At 34.7% G+C, this 22296-nt stretch overlaps 1 protein-coding gene across 6 annotated transcripts in view; it reads left to right on the top strand.

The window, feature by feature from the left end:
• The first annotated feature begins 81 nt into the window (after positions 1–81).
• Positions 82–22296, top strand: part of ZGRF1 (zinc finger GRF-type containing 1) — a 58036-nt gene continuing 35821 nt past the window's right edge. Inside the window, exons 1-11 of one of the 6 annotated variants that reach the window (XM_081484809.1) lie at positions 82–260; positions 1962–2140; positions 3198–3283; positions 4091–4171; positions 8360–8419; positions 9837–10022; positions 10475–12680; positions 16005–16078; positions 17845–17895; positions 19449–19535; positions 21257–21442. In XM_081484809.1, coding sequence (XP_081340935.1) covers positions 3215–3283; positions 4091–4171; positions 8360–8419; positions 9837–10022; positions 10475–12680; positions 16005–16078; positions 17845–17895; positions 19449–19535; positions 21257–21442 — 3000 coding nt within the window. In that variant the 5' untranslated portion in view covers positions 82–260; positions 1962–2140; positions 3198–3214. Of the gene's footprint in view, positions 2426–3197; positions 3284–4090; positions 4172–8359; positions 8420–9836; positions 10023–10474; positions 12681–16004; positions 16079–17844; positions 17896–19448; positions 19536–21256; positions 21443–22296 lie in introns of all 6 variants that reach the window. The other 5 variants (XM_081484818.1, XM_081484833.1, XM_081484799.1 and 2 more) reach the window with 5 other exon arrangements.

The following is a 22296-nucleotide window of genomic DNA, read 5'->3' as shown; positions in this document are numbered from 1 at the left end:
GCAGTTTGAAAACGGCCGTTCAAGTCGGAGCTGTGGTAGGCGGGCTAAATGTTGGGGTTTGATCTGGTGCGGTCGCGAGTTGATGATGTCATGGCTTTTCGCGGGAGAAGTTCGAAAGTGGATTTTGAGCAATGAACAAGTTAAAGAGCTATTTCCACTCGGGAGTTTCTGGGGAGTGAGGGTAGAAGTTTTGAGCTCGAGGTGCTGTCACTGATTTTGATGCGACGGGCGAAGGAGTTTGCTCCGCCAGAAGGGGTCCGGTAAGGAAGCTGTGTGGAGACAAGGTTGGATCATGGCTTGCCCCAGCAACCTGTAAATAATTAGTGCTTTTTGTCTTTACCACCTTCCCCCAACTCCTGCTTTGCAGTTCCGGTATCCGTGTGAGAGCCAGGGATGGTTTTGCTGTTTATTTTTAGGAGTGACAAAGGGTCACTTCTTCATTGTCATCTGGTTACACAAGATCGTGATAATTCGAACGTTTGGCAAATGAAATGTGAGCATCATTTGGTTGTCTGGACTGGACAGTTTCTTAAAAGGCTATTGGGCTCGTGATTCTTACATTTTTAAATCTGTGAACCATTTAGGGATTCGAAAGATCCTGCTTGTTCCAAAAGAAAAGGACCAAAAACATCTCATCGTACTTAGCAAGAACAGCTCATATTTTAGTGATAACACAGAATTTTATACATAAATCTATAAAAGAGCACAATAATGTGTGTGAAGATATGTATGTATTTCTGTAGTAAATTATCACAAAGCATCTAACCTCTCCCCTTTTTTTTTGAAGTGTAATCCTTTAATTTACCACTTATAAGAGTTTGGACCTTCTCAATACCTTTTAAATTGCAAATCCCTCAAGTAATATTTCTAATTTAGGAAAACAATGGGGAAATTTATTTTGCAGTTGGTAAAGAGCATATAAGTAATCCTAAAGAAGTAAATACTGGATTCCTAACCTGTAAATTGTGGTGGTAATAACAACTTTTCAGGATTATGACTGATAAATATTATATGTAAAGAATCCAGTCCCATTCTTGCCTGATACAGTAGGTATTCCATAGTCACATAATGTAGTTTTTGTGAATGGGAACACCAGAATTTAGACTACTTAGTTTTGAATTCTGAATCTGCCATTTATTTACTTCATGATCTTAGGAAAATCACATACTTACTGTGTACCTCACTTTCCATTTTTGTAAAATGAATATAAAAAATAGTATCTGTACCATAAGGTGTAAACATTTAAAGCATTTTAACAGTGTCTAGGATATAATTTACACTGAATAAATAATAGCTGTTATTAAAGAGATCTAATGTTAACTGCTACATGCCAAGCATTGTGTTGACACTATGTAGTCTTATCTACATATATAGAATGTCTAACGCATTCAGTGGCTAGAAGCAAGTTGCTGTAAAAGCAGCAGTGAACTATGTGTTTCTTTGGACCTCTGTTATCTTCTTGGCATTCATTAGGCATCTAGCAATCCTGTAAGCTGGAGGGGAGGGATTAGGATATGGAGTTATATTTCTGAAAGGGAGTGCCTCTGTAGGTCTGGTCCTGTGCTGTGAACTATGTCATGGGACAAGTATTCATATCTCATTTGTGTACCGTTTGCCCTGTCCTTTCTCCATTTGGCAGCCAGAGCAATCTCTGTAAAACCCAAGTCAGGTTATGCAATCTTATTCTTAAAATTCTGCCTTGGGCTCCTACTGTCATTTTAAAAAGTCCAAACAACTTAGCATAAAATAGAATGCCCTTTGCCTCCTGTTATTGCTCACTTTTTCAGTCTTATCTCTCACAACTCACTATCTTACACTTGAGTATAAACTCGAGTTCCTTGATTACGCCTTGCTAAGTGTTCCACAGCTTTTTTGTACATGTTATTTGGAAATACCCTCCTTGGAATTTTTCCTCGGTTAATGATTATTTCAGTTTACAGTATATGCATTTTGTCTTTCAGGAAACCTTGTTTGATGCCCTAGACTGAATTGGGTGCCCTTCCAGTGCTTTTCCTTCCGTATTTTTTGTAATTACTGTTTATTATCCTGCTATACTGAAAATTCCTTGAGACTAGGAGTAGTATTTTGTTCATTTTAGTATCTTGGCCTAGCGCTATGTACACACAGTACATAGCACACAGTAAGTACTAAATATATGTGATTTATAAATAACATGTAGGTGGCCTATTTTTATATATTTTATATGTATAAAGGATGAATTTAATCCAGAATTGCAAATTATTGCTTTATTGAATACGTGTAGGTTTCAAACTTGAGTGTGTATCACTGTCGCCTGCAGCGCTTTTTAAATTACAGGTACTGGACCCCAATGCCAGCCTTTATGATTTAATAGGTCAAGACTCAAGAATTTGAATTTCTAACTACCTCCCAGGTGTTGCTAATGCTGTTGGCCCAGGGATCTAAGGTAGTGGTTAAAAATAATAATACTTTTCTTTGGCATCTCTATTTACTTCTTCAGTTCATTGTCAGTGATTTTAGATTTCCAGATTTGCCTACAATAACAATTTTATCCAATAGCATGGGATAAGTATAGTACTCATTGCAATCATATTGAAAAAGTTTTTCCTTGGAGAGGTATTATAATGTATATTTGGCCTTAGATACTATGTTACATTGACTTTGAAAATGTAAAAGGAAAAATTTGAAATGCAAGGGGGCCATCTTGTGGTGATCGTAGCAATTCAGAGAATTTTAGAAATTGAAGCTCTTTATCAGAGAAACCGAGCTTCTAGGGGAGGGGAGAATCAATTTTCTGATACATATTATGGCACCTGGAAAAATGTCTGCAGCCTACTCATTGTTTTATATATTTTACTTAGTTTTCTCTTTACTTGGAAATTTCTTTTTCCACAGTGTGGTGTTACTATTCTGTTGGGTCCTCAGTGGCAGATAATTTGATTACATCTGTGGGTTGTTTTTTTTTTCCTTTTGGCTTACCCTGGAAGCCTGTGGGATCGTAGTTCCCTGACCAGTGATTCATACCAGGCCCTTTGCAGCGAAAGTGCAGAGTGCACACCACTGGACTGCCAGGGAATTCCCTACATGTGTGTTTTCCTTGGTAATTACATAGTGTCAACACTTAAATACCTCCCTCTAGTCAAGAATTTGTGGGGAAAAATTGTAGTCGATACTTATTCTGTTCATCAGGGTTGAGTATTTGTCGTTTTTCATTTTAGGTGCTATAAATAGTTGAATGACCACTGATTATTTTCTGGACCTGACTTTACTTTCAGAAGGAACAATGGAAAGCCAAGAATTTATTGTAAGTCTTATTTGTTTTCACTATTTCCTTTTTCCTTCCTTCCTTTCATGTTTCACACATGTTTTGCCAGATTTAGCTAGAAAACCTAAAATAAATTTTTAAAAACCCCAAACCTGGGACTTTCCTGGTGATCCGATGGCTAAGACTCCTTGCTCCCAAGACAAGGAGTCCAGGTTCGGTCCCTAGTCAGGGAAATAGATCCCATGTGTTGCAATTAAGAGTTCACATGCCACAATGAGGATAGAAGATACCACATGCTGCAACTAAGACCTGGTGCAACCAAATAAAAACAAAAAACAAAAAAACAAAAACCCAAACCTAAAATAGGACACTCTGTTAAATTTGAATTTCAGCTAAACAGTGAATAATTTTTTAGTATAAGTATGCATCTCTTAAATATTGCCCTGTATTCTGTCTGGCAACCCTGTATTTTGCCTAGAGTTCACATTGGTTATGCAAAGTTCTTTGGAACAAATTCTTTGAAAGCTTGGAACTAGGAAATAATTTCTTTCTCTTGAAAAACTGGCATGTCTATTCTATCCAGTTTAATGGTTCTTAACCTGTTTGGTGTCAGGACTCTTATACTCTTACCTCTCCTTTCTCCCCTCCATTGTCTTTTACTATCAGATTTCTTTTATTTTTTTAATTGGTGTTTCATTGTTATGATATCTGTGCTTTTATTTTGATAAATAAAAGATCTTTGTGATGTCTTACATATTTTTTGTATAAAGGAAGGGTATAAAAATATATAGCATTTAATACATGTAAGTAGAAACCATTTCTTTCCTTTATACTTTTGGAAATAAGGTACTATATACTCATCAAAAGATGAAGAAGTCAAAAGTGTGGCAAGATGGAATTCTGAAGATCACTCACTTAGGAAACAAAGTAAGTGCAAAACAGTGGACTAAGGAGTCTAAAAGTTGAGTTCTTTTGACTGAATATTAAGAAAAGTCTGTAGATGATAAAATCTTGGATATGTCCATAAGATGATGTGATGTGAAAACAGAAGTTGTCAAATGATTCCTACATCACAGTGATTAATTTGTGGATTATAAAAGCTCAGTTAATACTATTTAATTTCCTTTGATTTTTTTAAAAATCAGATTTTCTATGAAACTTTAGGAATTTTGGTACTTTTTTTTCTATGCAGTAATAAGAGTTTAACTATACCAAAAAAACTACTATGAAATATATTTGTAACACAATAATGCTCACAATGTAATGGTACATATAGAGTTGACATATTTTAGAAAAGCTGCCAATTTCTGAAATTATGTGTAGGATTGTTTTCTTCTATTTTTGGATTTTCTTCATTGTTTTCAGATATCCTATCAAGTCTTGAGAGAACTATTTACTAGGATAAATCTTTGACCCTACTAGATATAGTGATCATTCTATGGGTTTCTTTTCCCACCCTGATTATCATTATCTTCATCTGTCAAATTTAAATGTTCTACTCATATCAGTTCTCATGACCTTATTTAATACCCTTGCCTCCTCATTCATCATATCACCTCTTCTTCATTTGATTTCTGTGACACCACACTCTCCGAATGTTGTTTACTGTCCACTTCTAAGTATTTTGTGCTGGCTAATTCTCTTCCCACGATTAAAATTTTACGCAGGACTCAGGCCTTCATGCTTTTGTAGAGATGTATAAAGATATATAAATTATCTCTCTCTCTCTATGGAGGAAAGGGAGATTTATTGGAAGGAACTGTGTAATGTGATTGTGGAGGCTGACAAGTTCCAACATTTGTAGTTGACAAGCTGGAGACCCAACGAATAATGTGGTTTTAGTGTTTATGCCAACAGGCCTGACACCCAGGAAGAGCCAATATTTCAGTTTGAGGTATAAGTTAGGAAAAAACTGATGTCTCAGTTCAAAGACAGGCAAGAGTTTTCTCTTACTTGGCCTTTTTGTTCTATATAGGCCTTCCACTGAAGGGATGAGGGAGAGCAATGCTGTAGTCATTTATTTTATTGAGGTATATTTTTGACATGACGTTATTTTAGTTTCAAGTGTACAACTTAATGATTTGATATGTATATACATTGCAGAATGATCACAGTAAGTCTATTTCCCATCCATCACCATCCATAGTTAGAAAAATTCTCTTTCTTTTCCTTGTGATGAGGACTTTTAAGATTTACTCTCAGCAAATAAACAATTGTTGTTGTTTAGTGGCTGAGTTGTGTCTCTTTGTATAGTCCCATGGACTATAGCCCGCCAGGCTCCTCTGTCTATGGGATTTTCCAGGCAAGAATACTGGAGTGGGTTGCCATTTCCTTCTCCAGGGGATCTCCTTGACCCAGGGTTTGAACCTGCATCTGTTGTATATTTTGGACTTCCCAGGTGGCTCCATGGCAAAGAATCCACCTGCCAATGCAGGAGATGTGGGTTCCATTGTTTCTCTTAATATTACCAAATTTAAAAGAAGAACTTGATTACAGATGAGTTGATAACATATTGGACACATTGGCAAGATTGTAGCCTCCTGAATGAAGCCAGCAGTTAAAGATCTCCATATTCTGTCCTTATTCTACTTATACATATCTATCACTCTGAAATTACCAGTAAAAGAAACTTTTTAATACAGAAAGACTACTTGTAAGAAAACAAACCTCTTAACAAGGTACCAGGCACATTTAAAGCATGCAGTGAATAGTGACTATTGTTACAGATTTTGTCTTCAAGGGACTTTTATCTAATTTTTATCTAGGAGCCTAATAATTAAAATACCTACAGAGAAACGCTTAAGGTTCTATGAGGTTACAAATGAGAGATGGCAAAATTTGACTCTGGTTCAAAGAAGTCTTTCTGGATGAAGAGTATTCTTTTGAGTATTTGTTTCATTTTGTAAACAAAGTTGATAGGTTTGAGGGAAGGAAGCTGAACATGGTGTCATGGCTGTAACAATGTGGAGGTGTAGCACAGTGTGAAACACTTCTGGGAACTAGAAACAATTGACTATGGCTGGAATTAGGGTCCACGTTGGAAAACTGTAGAAGATACAGCTAAAGATGTGGGCAGGAGGCATATTATAAAGGACTTTGTGTGCTCAGCCTGAGGTGCCAGTGAAGAATTAGGAGCAGAAGAATGACATAATCATGTTTCTATTTTTAGAAAGATCCCTTTGGCAGCTATGTCTAACATACCTTTTAAGTGACGTAGGATGAAAGTCAGATTGGATTTAGAAAGATTTATAATAAAGAGGCTGTAGAACAATATAGACAAAATGTAATGGGGCTCTGACCAAGCAGGTATTAGCATTGACAACGGAGAGAAATGATAATAGAGGGAAATTGTGAAAATATAGACTCTGAAGGTCTTGGATATGAAGGAGAAGAGAATCCAGAATGACTTTAGGTTTCTGTATTATGATCATGGTACTGAGTGAAATAGGATCTCTGAAGAAGAAAAGCACATTTAGAGGGAACAATGACGATTTTGAGTTTCATTTTGAAACTCTGTTTCATTGACTAGGCTAAAGCCTTTGACTGTATGGATCATAACAAACTGTGGAAAGCTCTTAAAGAGATGGGAATACAGACCATCTTACCTGTCTCCTGCAAACCTGTTTGCGGTTGAAGAAACAACAGTTAGAACCCGGTGTGGAACAACTGATTGATTCAAGATTGAGAAAGGAGTACAACAGGGCTGTTTGCTGTCACCCTGTTTATTTAACCTATACGCTGAGCACATGATGAGAAATGCCGGCCTGGATGAGTTACAAGCTGGAATTAACACAGGCGGGAGAAACAGCAACAACCTCAGATATGTGGGGGATACCATTCTAATGGCAGAAATTGAAGAGGAACTAAAGAGCCTCTTGATGAGGGTGAAGGAGTAGAGTGAAAGAGCCGGCTTAAAACTAACTATTGAAAAAACTAAGATCATGGCGTCTGGCCTCATTACTGCATGGCAAATAGAAGGGGAAAAGGTGGAGATAGTGACAGATTTTCTCTTTTGGGGCTTAAAAATCACTGCAGATGGTGACTGCAGCCATGAAATCAGAAGATGATTGCTTCTCGGCAGGAAAGCTATGACAAACCTAGACAACGTGGAACAGCAGAGATATTACTCTGCTGACAAAGGTCCTTATAGTCAAGGCTGTGGTCTTCCCAGTGGTCACGTACAATTGTATGGTTGTGAGAGCTGGACCTTAAAGAAGACAGAGCACCAAAGAATTGATGCCTTCCAACTGTGGTGCTGGAGAAGACTCCTGAAAGTACCCTGGACAGCAAGGAGGTCAAATCAGTTAGTCTTAAGAGAAATCAACCCTGAATACTCGTTGGAAGGGCTTATGCTGAAGCTCCAGTATTTTGGTCACCTGATGCAAACAGTTGACTCATTGGAAAAGTCCCTGATGCTGGGAAGATTGAGAGCAGAAGGAGAAGAGGGTGTCAGAGGATGAGATGGCTGGATGCAATGGACATGAACTTGGCAAACTTTGAGAGATGGTGAAGGACAGCGAGGCCTGGCTTGCTGCAGTCCATGGGGTTACAAAGAGTCAGACGTGACGGTGCAACTGAACAACGAGCAGCATGGCTAGAGAGCTAGAGAGACACAGGAGAAAGCCAGAAAATGATCATCACCTTAGTTTCCTTTTTCTCCCACATCCTGCACATTCAGTAGGTTTTACTCTTTATGCCTTAAACAATTGTCTTATCCCATTGCTGAGGACTTATTTCAAGTTCTAATCATCTCCTTGATCCTTCATATGACACCATTACAATAAGCTCTTTACTGATACTGTCTCCTGATTTGCCTCCTGTAACTTATTCCAATTCTGTTTTCTCCCCAGTTTCATTCTAAGATTCTCCTGGTAGGGATTAACTTCTTGAATTTGTGTGTATGCCTTTGCTCTCTTGCACACACTGAATGGATGATTAGTAAACATTTGAGATACAAGCAGTTCTAATCCAAGTTTACAAAGTGGATAATCCATTCAAGATATGATTTACTTATATAACACCTTTTTATTTGCTTTGAAGATATTTAAGAAAAGTAGAATTATGTTGTGTCCTTTTTTTTTTAACATTGTTAATATTTGTTTTGTTTTAATATAGGCAATCTTATATGATGACAAAGGAGGATGTTTGGAGAGTTTATTTCTTAAGTGCCTTGAGGTATTTTAATGTATCTTATTTTTAAGCTATTGTTAAAAGATCTTTTACTTCCTTTGTGAATATTGTTAAATAGTATAGCAATGGTACTAATATTAGTAACTATATTACTAATACATTAGTATTTATTGAACATTTATTATTAGCTAGACTCTGCTAAAGGCTTTTAGATATTGTTTCGTTTAATCTTTATACAGCCCTGTGATTTTTTATAGACTAAGAGTATAGTACTGAAAGATTAAATAATTTACCCATGTTTATAGAGTTAAAGTGGTAAGGCTGGGATTTGAACTAAGAAAGTTATTTTAACTCTATTATGTGGTTTTGATAGCAGAGAACTACAGTGGGATATATTTTGTGAAATTGTTCTTATTTAAAATATTTTCTCAAATATTTATGTTTTTCTCTGGAGAAGGAAGAAAAGGAAACTGAAGCCTATTTTAGTATAAGGAATAAGGATAGCAGAAGCTGTTTGTTCTGGATTTATTTCCCACTTTCACATACTTCCTAGCTAACCTAACCTCTCTGTGTTCACCTTCTCTACTATAAAATGAGGACCATGGACATAGTCTACTCAATTGGTCAGAAAATTAGAAATAGCTTAGCTAAAGTGCCTCGCTGTTTAGTACAGTGATTCTCAAAGTGCTAAAATGTATATTTTTATTATCATTGTGTTGATTTTGGCCATGGTACTTCATCTGTTTTAAAATTTTACGACAAAAAGGGTGGTGGAATTTTTATATTTATCAAAAGAGGGTCTAGGAGGAGCATTATTTTAGTAGATACTTAATTGATGGTAACAATGGTTATTGTTATTTCATTTAAAGTTATTTCATGAGTAAAGATTGAGTACCTTATCTGTGATAATACACAGATTTTGCATATTACCAACCAGGTTGATAATCTTTTTATCTTGCAGTCTGAAATGGTGATAGTACTGTATTCTGTTTATTAAAGTGATTAGAAATGCTATTTTGGAATAGAATTCTTTAAGTAACAGTTTATAATAATTTGTGATAATTTTGTGTATCTAATTCAATTAATTTATAAAGATTTATATATAACTGATTATTGAATAGCTCTGCATTTAATTTTATGAATTCTAAGTGAAATTCTTGAGATGAAGCATAGTTTTCTTGTTTGTCTTTGTATCCCCAGCATGTAGCAAAAGTGCTCATATAATCCTTAATATGTATTGTTGAATAAACAAATTAGTGAATTTATTTTGTTGTATTACTCTTTTGTGTGCTTGTTGATAGTTAACTAGTGCATGGTAATAAATAACTTAGTTATTGATTCATTCAGCAACTATTTATTGAATATCCATTGTGTCTTTGCCTGTGCTGGAAGCTTATTGCAACACATATATAATCAAATAATTAGATATATATGATTTTGATGTTTATTCTTTAAAATTTAGGTTAAACCTGGAGATGATTTAGAAAGTGATCGGTACTTAATCACCGTTGAGGAGGTTAAAGTTGCTGGAAGCACAGCTGTCAAGCAGGATGTTGTTAAAGAAGCACCAGCATTAAATTCAAAGAGGTTTATGTCTTCTGGCCGATCCCTTGGGTGTCAGCCTGCTGGTTTAAAAAGGAAGTTTACTGTAAGTTTCTCTGTTGAAAATAATAAATCAATATATATTTATAAAATCATTTCAAGAAGTAGTTGAATTGCGAAGCTATTGTACTATATGATTAAAACAGTACTTCATAGTATAGGCTATGGTAGAAAGGAAGTAAACTCTAATATTAATACAAATGAGTGTTTGCATTTTAGCATAGCCAAATTTATATCTTTTTTTTTTTGGCTATGCTGGGTCTTAGTTGTGGCATGTGGGATCTAGTTCCCTGACCAGGGATCAAACCCAGGCCCCATGCATTGGTAGCGCAGAGTCTTAGCCACTGGACTGGACCACCAGGGAAGTTCCCCAACATGTATATCTTAATTATTAGTTTATCTTGTAAAACATGCACATTCTTTTTTCTTTTTTAGCCAGTTCATTTTACATTTTCTTTATTGTCTATAGAACAGCTAATCATTGTTTAATATTTTTAGGGTTTTCAAGGACCACGTCAAGTGCCAAAGAAAATGGTTATTACAGAAAATAGTGAACCAGCTGCTTCACTTGAGTCTGAGAAACCTGGTCCTGTTTTTCTTTCTCCATTGTACAGCACACCTCCTTTGTTTTCTACAATTGGCAAGAAAGATACAAGTAATATGCCAACAGACTCTGAGAACATTGTCACTTACAAGAACAGAGAGAGAAATGGCATACCTTTTTCTTCAGTTATCTCTACTCCATCCTTCAAGATTAACCCAGAAATGCTATGTGAAGAAAATTATGTTTGCTCTTCTGTCAGTTCTGTAAATAAGCATTCAGATTCTTTACTGACCGATGAGTCCACGAAAAGAGATAGTTTGGTATCTCGTGGTTTAGGAGTTTCACAAACCATTAGAAGCAAAGCCCAGATATTAGCTCTTCTGAAGTCCACATCCACAAGTACGACTAAGGAGCTAAATTCTGAGATTATAGGACATTTCCCTCAGATACAACCACAAGGAAGTTTAAAAATTCCTGCTGAACCAAATTGCTTAATTGAACAGGAAGAGTATGCTGAAGTGAAAAGCACAGAAAGTTTACACAACCAGAATCAATCAGAAAATGCCATGAGAAATAAAAGCCGGTGGGCCGTGTATTTATCCTCACAGAGTTCACCTGTACATTCTGCTACAGTAGATGGAAAAGATATAGAAAAGAAACCCAAGACCCAAGGAGGTAATTTAAACTTGAAAGACCTTTCGATGCAAAAAAGGATCCAGTTCTCTGAAACATGTGCTGAAAAGGGAAAAAGCTATAATGAAGACAAGCCAATAGATGATAATGATCAATCCTGGGATCAAGAAGGAAAACAAGAAATTCCTTCATTCTATGAAAACAGTAGCTTACCAATTAATTGTAGCATTGTAGTAAATGATGGCTTATTATTAGATTCTGACATTCAAAAAAATGATAAAAGATCTGTTGATCAAAATGACCAGATAGGCATAAAAGGATCAATTCTTATTAGAGAAAAAGCACAGGAGATAAATATAAATGGAACACCAGTAAAGTATGAACATCTACAAATTGAATCTTCACTAAGTAACAACTCTGGGATCTCTGATGATAGTACTAATATATTTTCTAAAAGTAGTACCAACAATGAAAGCCTTAGTAGTATTGATGAACCCATGAGTGATGTATCACAGCCACTTGTGGAAGTCACATTTAATCTAAACAATTTTGAAACCAGTGACACTGGAGAGGAATCACAGGAAAGCAGCAAAATTTCCCAGGACTCAGAGAATTGGGTGAAGGAAACTTCAGTTAATAGCAGCAATTCAAGATGTGACAATATAAGCTGTAAAGAAGTTGGTAGTGAACATCTGCATCTCTTAACGTCTATTGGGGGCAAACTTTCAGAGACATTTCCCATGAAAGAGATTCTGCCATCACAGTTTTGTGATAAAACTTGTGTAGGTTATGACACAGAAACTGGGAAAGCTGGAAACACTGGGAAAGAAATAAAGGAGGTGTGTAGTGATACATTAAGCAATTTTGACTCATCTTTAGAGTGGACTGGTGATAGATATATAGAAAATGATGAAGGCGCTAGTAAATCCATTAGTGCTTCCTTCCCAAGTAAATCTGAAAGTATGAACACAAATTTACATATTCCTCATTTTTTAAACATATCCACTGATCAGAAACCTGAAAACAACCTATTTTCAGAACAGGCTCAGACTCGGCCTTTTATTATGGGAAGTGACTTAGACAAAAATACCAGTGAGGTTTTACCATTAACCTCTAGCAGTTGCAACAGTATCCAGCTATTAAATGCCAAACAGATTCACTCTAAAGAATGTATTGCACTTGATAAATCACAGACCCAAGCTTCCAATTCTTTGTGTTACCCTTTGGGAAAAACACATATTTCCAAAGACACAGAATCACATATTTCTGAATCTGAAGAGGTGGGGAGGAGTCGAAGTTTATCCCAGGACCATATTGATGTAGAAACTGCTGGAGAAAGCAAACAATACTGGAATAATCTTAGAAATTCTTCAGAAATTTCTGGATTCGTAAATAGCATTTCTCTCTTAAAATCATTGACTGAACACAGTACGGCTTTGGAAGGCTTGGAAATATTGAAAAAGAAAAATACCTCCTTTGAACAACAAGGAACTCTGCAGACATATGAGCCAGATAGCAATCCTGAAGGTTAGAATGGCATGTCTCATCCTCATTTTGTTTATAGATGTGTAATATTTTACTGTGTGGTTGAACCATTTGTGCAACCAGTCTCCAGTATTTTGTTACTGCAAATAACATGACAATGAGTAACCTTTTATATCCGTATAACTCTATGGGTTTTTTGCATGTTATTGCAGGTGTGTCCTCAGGGCAAATTTCTAGCAGTAGGTTTGTTGAGTAAATGTGTGTCTGTTAGATACTTAAAATTCCCTCAAAGGAATCATACCATTTTGCACTCCCACTAATAATGTATGAGAGTGCCTGTTTCAGCATAACATTGCCAATAGAGTATGTTGCCAAGCTTTTGAATTTTTGCCAATCTAATAGATGAGAAATGAGAGGATATTTTAAATTTGTATTTCTGTTACTACAAGTGAAATTGAGCTCTTCGTATACTTAAACATTGTTGGTCTTTTTTCTTGAACTGTCTGTTCTACCTTTTTATCCAATCTTTTCATGGTTGTTGGTCTTTTTATTCTCTTTTACTTGGAAGAATTCTTTAAATATTAGAAATATCAGCCCTTTATCTATGATATATGTTGCAAATATTTTCTTTCAGTATGTTATTGATTGGCCTTTTGACTTGGCTTATGGTATTTGCCAACAGCATATTTTTTAAAGAAAAATAACGTAGGACATAATTACTATTATGTACATATGAACAAATGAACAATGTATTTTATAATATTCAAAAGTTAAAATTGAACTCTTATTTGACTATCTCAAGGAATCCCTGAGAAAAATAGAAATAAATTATTGTACCTAGAAAATGTTTTTTTTAATGTAGTTAAATTTGATGGTTATTATTATAATTTATTTTCTAAAAAATTAAAAATAAAAAACTAGTGAAAAATAAATGTGGGTAGATGTAGTTATGCAATATCAGATAAGGATATAAATTTCTAATATAAGATTTAGGAATTACAGAATTTAGTTTTGGGAAATTTTTTCTTTTTTCTCATCAAGTTGGAGAAGAGGATTACAGTTAATTCTCATTATTTGTGTAATATATGTGCTATAAAGTTATCAGACAGTAAATTAGTGAACAGTAGGCCATTGCTTTTAGGAGAAATGAAGGGTAGGAGAAATGCAGGGTTAGTTTCCTTCAAACCTCTAGTCAGAACATTTCCATCAGCTAATCAGTATAAAACCTTGTTGTTTTTTTTAATTAACTTTTTTATTGAAGGATAATTGCTTTACAGAATTTTGTTGTTTTCTGTCAAACCTTAACATGAACTAGCCATAGGTATCCCCTCCCTTTTGAACCTTCCTCCCATCTCTCTCCTCATCCCATCCCTCTAAGTTGATACAGAGCCCCTGTTTGAGTTTCATAAGACATACAGCAAATTACCATTGGCTATTTTACATATGGTAATGGAAATTTCCATGTTACTCTCTCCATACATCTCACCCTCTCCTCCACTCTCCTCATGTCCATAAGTCTATTCTCTATGTCTGTTTCTCCATTGCTACCCTGTAAATTCTTCAGAACCATTTTTCTAGATTCCATATGAGTGTGTTAGAATACGACATTTCTTTCTCTTTCTGACTCACTTCACTCTGTATAATAGGTTCTAGGTTCATCCACCTCATCCAGAACTGACTCAGATGCGTTCCTTTTTATGGCTGAGTAATATTCTATTGTGTGTATGTACCACAACTTCTTTATCCATTCATCTGTCAATGGGCATCTAGGTTGCTTCCATGTTCTATCTATTGTAAATAGTGCTTCAGTGAACAATGGGATACATGTGTCTTTTTCAATACTGGTTTCCTCAGGGTATATGCCTAGGAGTGGGATTGCTGGGTCATATGGTGGTAAAACCTTGTTTTATGTGTGTTTCCATTTAAAGATGCCTTACTTAATATACACTGGTGATTAACACTGAAGTTATGACCAATAGCACTCTAACTCATGCCTGAATGAAACTTATCACTTGTTTTCTACATGAAGGACACCATAGCCTTCTTGCACTTAGGAACACTAGGCAGCACTACACTTAGGGAACATTTTAAATAGCAAAGTCACCAATAAAAAGCCCTCAACTATGAAAAATGTACTAAATAGATCACAAAAGGGACACTTGTAGCAGGAGAACTGAAATTAGAAGGTGGAATGTCTCCTTGTTCTACCTCAGCTGGGAATGTGCATATCAAGAAACTCATTTTTTCATAGATCTACATGTTTGCAAATGACCTCAAAAATATAGCTTCAATTTGGGGGTTACAAATAAATTTTAGTAAGTAAGTGGGATCTGTGAATAATGAGGATCGACTGTATTTTCTGACATAAATGTTTCTCTAAAAAATGATTAAGTTGGTTTTCTTGAGACAGTTTGAGGAGATGGAATTTCTTATTGGAATATAACAAATGACTTCACGGATTTTAATTCAGAATTAGAGAAGAATCAGTTTTACCACCATTTTAGGATGTGTGAAAATGTTAAAAAAAAAAAAAAAAAACACATTTTTTCCAATATGTTAAAGTTTTTGTGAGATAATGGGATATATTTTAGAAATGTTAATTTAGAAGTTTATTCTTGAGTGAAGGCAGTGAAGGAACAAATAATTTTCATCCAGTGCCTTTTAAAAATTCTTTTTATAAATAAGCTCAAGTTCCAAAATTTTTGTTTCATTTAAATATAGTCTGAATGTTTATAGGAAAATAATGAAACCAGAAATAATAATTGGTAAAAAATGAAGTTTACACTGGATATAGCTATGTTTGTTTGTTTTTTTCTTACCAGAAGTAATCACTTAAAAATTATAGTCTTATTGGTGACTTCAGAAGAAACAGATTATTGAATGTCTTTTAAGGGGAAAAAAAAATCCCATTTTAAACAGATAACTGATAAGGTGTTTTGACTTGGCCACCCTGTCCTCCTTTCCATTCTGCAGCCTTACCAGCTCTTCTGTCTCAGATTCTTGACACTTCTTTTGCCTTTGCCTGAACACCTTTATTCCTGCATAGCCAGTCTTCTTATCCTCAGGTTTCGGCATTTCTTCCCATGAGAGATCTCTCCAGATGATCCTGCTAAAACCACTCTATCATATTGCCCTGTGTTAAGAAATCCTTTTGTATCACAAGCTGAATTTATTTACCTTCTGTGTCCCTCTGTTTTCGGGGGATCTTGTTTATTTTGTTCACTGCTATTTCCCCAGTGTCTGGCATACTGTAATTTCAAAATAATGGTTACATTCCTTGTTTCACTCAGTTTTAGAAATAAGTTTTAAAAACTTTTAGAGCACTACTATATGTTTGATGAATAAGTTGGATTTTGTCCATTATAGCTAGGAAACCATTGACTACAGTAGTTTCACAAGCTATACCAAAGTCTCCTCATCTGAACCAGGATCCTCATCAGGTACATTTTTTTTTCTGTCAGTATATTTATTATTTTCATATAGAATGCTCTAGAATTTGTAATGATATTATAGAAATACCGAGGGTTTGAAGCTATCTTGGTTCACCACCTCCCCTGTATCTCAATGATTTTATTGCATCGCTTGGCCAAAGGAGATACCTAGCAGTTCCATTTATTTAGTTAGTAGTATTAAAAACTTACCATGCCCTATTAACTTGGTAAGCATTTTGGTTTTTCTTTCCAGTTTTATGGAGATATAATTAACAGTATAACATTGTATTAGTTTAAGATATTAACATAATGATTTGATATATGATTGTGAAATGATTACAATAAGCATTTTATTTTTAAACATTTACTAATGGAATGCATGTACTTGTTGGACACTGTCCAGTTTCTCAAACCTTGGAATAGATTCAGTTTCTAGGTCCACACTGATTTTTGCATGGTAATTGATTTTTATCATAGCAATTTCCTAAAACCCAGCTTCACAAAGATAAGATGTCACTGACAGAAATAATAGGAGATTTGATGTTGAAACTGAACTACCTTGAATTAGTAGTTTGTTCAGTTTCTGACATGTCTAATGACACGGTGTTTCCCTCAAATTTAAATCATCTTGTGGAGCCCCCATTGAGTATACTGAGGGACCCCAAAGTACCTTGTTACACCAGTTTGGGAACCATGGAAATAATGTAACAAATAATAATACTAATTAGGGTGAATTGAAATTCTAGAATAAATTGTCTAAATTAGTGTTTCCCAGTGAAGATGCTTTTAGCACTTTTGAAGAAACAATTCTTTTGTTGTTTCATTTACCCCTAGTTTGTATCATATTTTATTTTTCATGTTACTGTTTTTTAAAAAATAATATCAGTTTTTTCCTCATTTTTTAAATACAGAAAAAGGTAAAAAACTAAAACTTACCAAACCACCTGAATGGTAAAGAACCTTCCTGCCAGTGCAGGAGATGTAACAGACATGGGTTCGATCCTTGGGTTGGGAAGATTCCCTGGAGGAGGAAATGGCAAACCACTCCAGTATTCTTGCCTGGAAAATCCCTTGGACAGAGGAGCCTGGCAGGCTACAGTCCGTAGGGTCGCAAGAGTCAGACATGACTGAAGAGTCAGACATGACTTAGCATGCATATCACCTGGAGATAATTACTGTTAACAGTTCCAGCTTTTTTTGGCCTATTAAAAAATGTGGTTAGATTAATGGGTACAAATAGTTTTATGTCCTTTCTAAATAGTTTTATATCCTTTCTGCTTAATATTATATTTTATTTTTTCACATTATTAAAAACTCTTAAATGTACCTTTTAAAGGTTACTTATCATTCCATCCTCTGGATATCCTATGCTTTGGACAAGCAGTTCCCTATTTTGGACATTTAGATTATTTCTAGCATTTTGCTTTTGTAAATAAAACTTTAGTAGATAATTTTGCACATAAATGATTATTTACATTTTAAAGTGTTCCCTTAGATTTGATCCTCAGAAGTGGAACTGATAATTTGAAAGGCCAAGAACAACTTTCTTAGATGTTGATATAAGTCAGATTGAAATATTTTAATGTTTAACAATATAAATATTTGTTTCACTTTATATTTACCAGTACTAAGATCTTTTAAAATTCTTCCCAAGTGAAATAGTATTTAACCAACACTTACCTTTTATTTCTTTGATTACTAGTAATGTAATCCTTTATTTTTTATTTTCTAACTTACTATTACCTTTTGGCTTATATTAATGTTCTATTCCTAAGATGATAAAAGAAAATGAAGCTGAATCAAGTGAATCACTTCAGTCTTTGCAGGTGAGTTAACTTTTAAAATGTAATCTAATCAGATATTGTATCTGTATATATAGGTATGGCATATAATTATATGTTTGTGTTTTATATTGCAAGTTTTCAAATTTATTTGTAATTAGTTACCCTTTTCTACTCATTTAGATGAGCCTACTGGCTTGTAGAAGTGCCCTGTGTAGCCAATAGGATTTGGTTAAATAACAAATCTTTTATCATAAAGCTAATTTTGCAAACTCGTAAGCATTACCTAATCCAAGAATTGCCATCAACAGTTACAGCTGCATCTGCAGGCTGTATTGCTTAAAACAGCACAAAACAAAACAAAATTCATTGTGGTGACTCAATCATTTTTCACCCTTATATTAGTATTACAAGATCAAATGTATAACATAACAGCAGCTTCCTAATTTAACTTACAAATGATCACATTCTTACTATTTTTTTCACTTAAAAAAATACGGTTTAAACTTTTTCAGTGATAATTATCACAAAGTGTAAATTTCAAATTAACACTGTCACTGTTTTTTCCCTTCAGGATGAGTTGCCATTTAAAATAATTGTCATATATTTTTAAAGCAAAATATTTTATAATCTCACAGTAATGAAAAATGTCTTAGAATCTTTTGGAAAAAAAAAGTAATTTAGATCTCTTTAATACTAATATTGAAGTACATTTGTGTTTTTATAATAGCTTTCTTGCTACAACTCTGAAACAAACTCTTCATATATAGTAATGATAGAAGGAACTTTCAAAATTTGAAGTTAGGGTGCTCTTTGAGGATATACTTAATGCTACCTTCACTTTAGTTCTGTAAGTGTAATTAGTCACACATAGCAAAGGAGCTAGAAGATATTATACTATGCTAATTAATTTTTAAAATTCACTATATTAAAAATGCTAGTTCTAAAATATGAGTTGAATGTTTTTAAGAGCTACTTGATTGGCAGTTGTGCTTATAGAGTTAAAAAAGGAAAGTGACCATTGTGTGAAGAAATACAATTTACCTCTTTTAGTGACAATTTTTTTCTTCATAATTATTAAACATAAAATTGCTCCTACATTTGAGTTCATTTTCTAAGTCTCAAAGTCTGTGAGTCTATTATTCACATTAGAAATTATGGCTATTTTATTTAGTTACTTGAACTAAAAATGACTAGTTGCTGTTGTCTATATCTTGTGTTTTATAGTTGCTAGAAAATGGTTCATTTTTTAAATAAAACAGTACACTTTTTATGATTTTCCTCCTTTAATTTCACACTAATTTTTGAATTAAATAATCTGCATTAACATAAATATTAGTGTGGGATTTATAACATACAGTCTGAAAAAATTTCAATTAAAGTTTAGAATTAGAATTTTCTAATATGCTGAAATTAACTAGTATAGTCCTTTCTTTGCTAGAGCACTCCTTTGCCAGGGGTAGTTTATTGTGTGTATGTATAGAGAGACATGAGATGGAGATGACGTGTACTTTAAGTTTGGGAATATTCTCCCATCAAACTCATAAACCACCTACAAAACTATTTTAGCTAACACACTAATTGATATTTTATCTTAGTTCTTTTCCTTGGGCAGTGAAGAAGAGACTGCTTTTCTAGCTGTTACTCCTAAACAAATGGAGAGAGAAACCTGTAAAGACCCCAAGGTAAAATTTGTGAATTGATTTTTTAACCCACTATGTCTTCCTGCTGTTTTTTACACAACTTTAGAGTTTTCATAGACAGGTTAGTGAGCAAAATGAATTAACCTGATTTTAAGAACAAGAAAAACTGATGACTGCTACCCCTTTTTTGGTCTTGAGCCCTCTCTCTGTTACTGATTACCTAGTAATGCATTACATAGGATACATAGGATATATATATGTATACATAGGTATACATAGGATACCCTAGGGATTGGACATGATGATATATATAAAGTACAGTTAATAAATGTTCAGTGCAGAATAAAGTGAAGATATCTATAGCTTTTCATTTATTATAGTTTACTTCACCACTTTTACTTCAGGCTAAATGGGTATATATAACCAAAGCTCTAAGTAGTACTACCCACTCCACAGCAAAAATTGATAGAGATAACAGCATATATATGGGTGGGTTTTGTAAATAGTGATTCTGTTCTTAAAACTCAACATACCTCTGGAAAAGATAGACATAGCAGCAAAGAAAGCAAGGCATCTGTTTGCTTATAGAGAATTTGTATTCCCTATCAAACAATGCAGAAATATACAGTCTTTAAAGGTTTAGACCTTTTTTTTATTGATATGTGTTATATTTTAAAATTCAGAATGTTTTCAACAAAACTCCTGTTCCAGAGGCATTTTAGTTCCTTTAAAATGTGTGGTTTAAAATCTTCATTTTTAAGTAAGAATGTTCAAATTATATATTATTGTCATTTTGTTAATTTATCAGTTCGAAATAAATTCATTCTTTATGTACTTTCCTTCAGCTCTACACACTATTTTTCCACCTTCTGGGTAGACTTTGTCACCTTGTGTAGAGTAAAAATCCTAGAACCCTCAAGGGGGCAGCACAGAAAGCCATCTGAAGTCTGAAAGCAGACCAGGTCTCTGAGTGGGTGAGAGCACCCCTCTGAGGTACATGTCTGTCTTGGTACTCTTAGACTCTTTGTCCTCAGAGATACAAAATCAGATTATCTGGAAGGCCGTAAGAGCCCAGCATCTCCCTTGCTGATAGCCTGACAGTTTACAAAACCTTTAAACAAAGGAAATGCTTCCTCTGTTCCCTCTCTTTCTTCCTTTTCTACATTCCAAGCATGGTGTTAAATGCACATGATACCTTGATGAAGCAGAAGAGTTTCTGCCCTCAAAGAGCTTGCAGTTCAGTTAGTATACAGAAAAGAAGAAACTTCATTGTAGCGTAATATGATGTCTATAGGGGCTTCCCCAGTGGCTCAGCGGTAAAGAATCCGCCTGCAGTGCAGGTGCCACAGGAGACACGGGTTCGAACCCTGGGTCAGGAGGATCCCCTGGAGAAGGGCATGGCAGCCCAGTCCAGTATTCTTGCCTGGAGAATCTCATGGACAGAGGAGGCTGCTGAGCTACAGTCCATAGCATCATAAAGAGTTGGACACGACTGAAGCAGCTTAGCATGCACTCACGCACATGATGTCTATAATGGAAAGCTGTGGGGAATTTCCTGGTGGTTCAATAGTTAGGACTCTGTGCTTTCACTGCTTAGGGCCTAGGTTTGATCCTTAGGTGGGGAACTAAGATCCCACGAGCTGTGTGTCATGGCCAAAAAAAAAAAGTAATACTTAATAGAAAGCTGAATTATGCATTGTTTTCTTTGTATATATGCATTGTAAATATATTTCTCACTACTCATTTTTAATAATTTACTGTAGCCTGTTGAGTTTCAAGGGCACCAAGTGAAAGGATCCGCTACTAGTGCTGTGATGGTCAGAGGACACAGCTCACAGGTTGAATGCAGTCAGTTTTTGGATAGCACTGTGTATGAAGGCTGCACAACAAACACTTGTTTTTTGACACCAGAGTTGCCTAGCACTTATATGCAGATTGACTTCTTGCAGGTAAAATTATTTTTATAGTCGCACCTTGCCAAATCATTTTCTTTATGTCAATACTAAATTTTGCAAAGAAAGCATATTTACATCCTTGTACAGCTGTAAGTTAAAAAAGAGTTTAGTAAATTCAGATGAAGCATCATAAATCAAACTAAGACAAAACTATTTGAAAGATTTACTGCCTTTTTTAGGATCAGGAACTTAAAGGATTACTTTTCACTTCAGAGAATAGTAGGAATTCATGACAAGAGCAAATAGGTAGATTATATATAGAAAATATATTTTCTAACAGCTACTAGATTTGTTTTCCTTCTAATATCCACCCCTCTTTCCCGCTAAGTAGATGCCAAGTACTTCTCATTGCTACCAAATAGAAAAGGTTATTGAGAAAAGGATGTATGCATGTATTTGAAACAGGATCTGTTAAAGAGATTTAAAATTTTTCCATTTTTTATTAAAGCATAGTACACATACAAAATAAATGCACAGACCATAAGTGCACAGCTCAATAATTATACCACAGGGTGAAGACAGCCATGTAACCTCCACCCTTAAGAAACAGAGCATTACCAGCATTACCATGGTTATTGGGGTTGTTTGTTTATTTCTTATTGGGATCTCTTGCAGTAGGTACTTTGGTTTGACTTTCTTCAATATTGCTAAGCCTATACTGTTTCCCCGTCCTTTTAATATATTGTAATTCAAGGATACCATTATTTCTTAGTTTCATCAAAGGTAAGAGGTGTTTCTGTTTCTCATTTCTTGTTTTTTTTTAAGGAGAAAAAAGAAGTACTCCATACTGAAAAAGAAATTTATGGCCATTTGTGTTATTTTTAAATATTTTCACATACATCAGTATG

Source organism: Giraffa tippelskirchi, chromosome 1 (genome assembly GCF_054371585.1).
Source record: "Giraffa tippelskirchi isolate mGirTip1 chromosome 1, T2T-mGirTip1v1.2.pri, whole genome shotgun sequence".
NCBI lineage: Eukaryota > Metazoa > Chordata > Mammalia > Artiodactyla > Giraffidae > Giraffa > Giraffa tippelskirchi.
The sequence above is the reverse complement of the archived record's forward strand: the minus strand, read 5'-3'. Positions and strand labels throughout refer to the sequence as shown.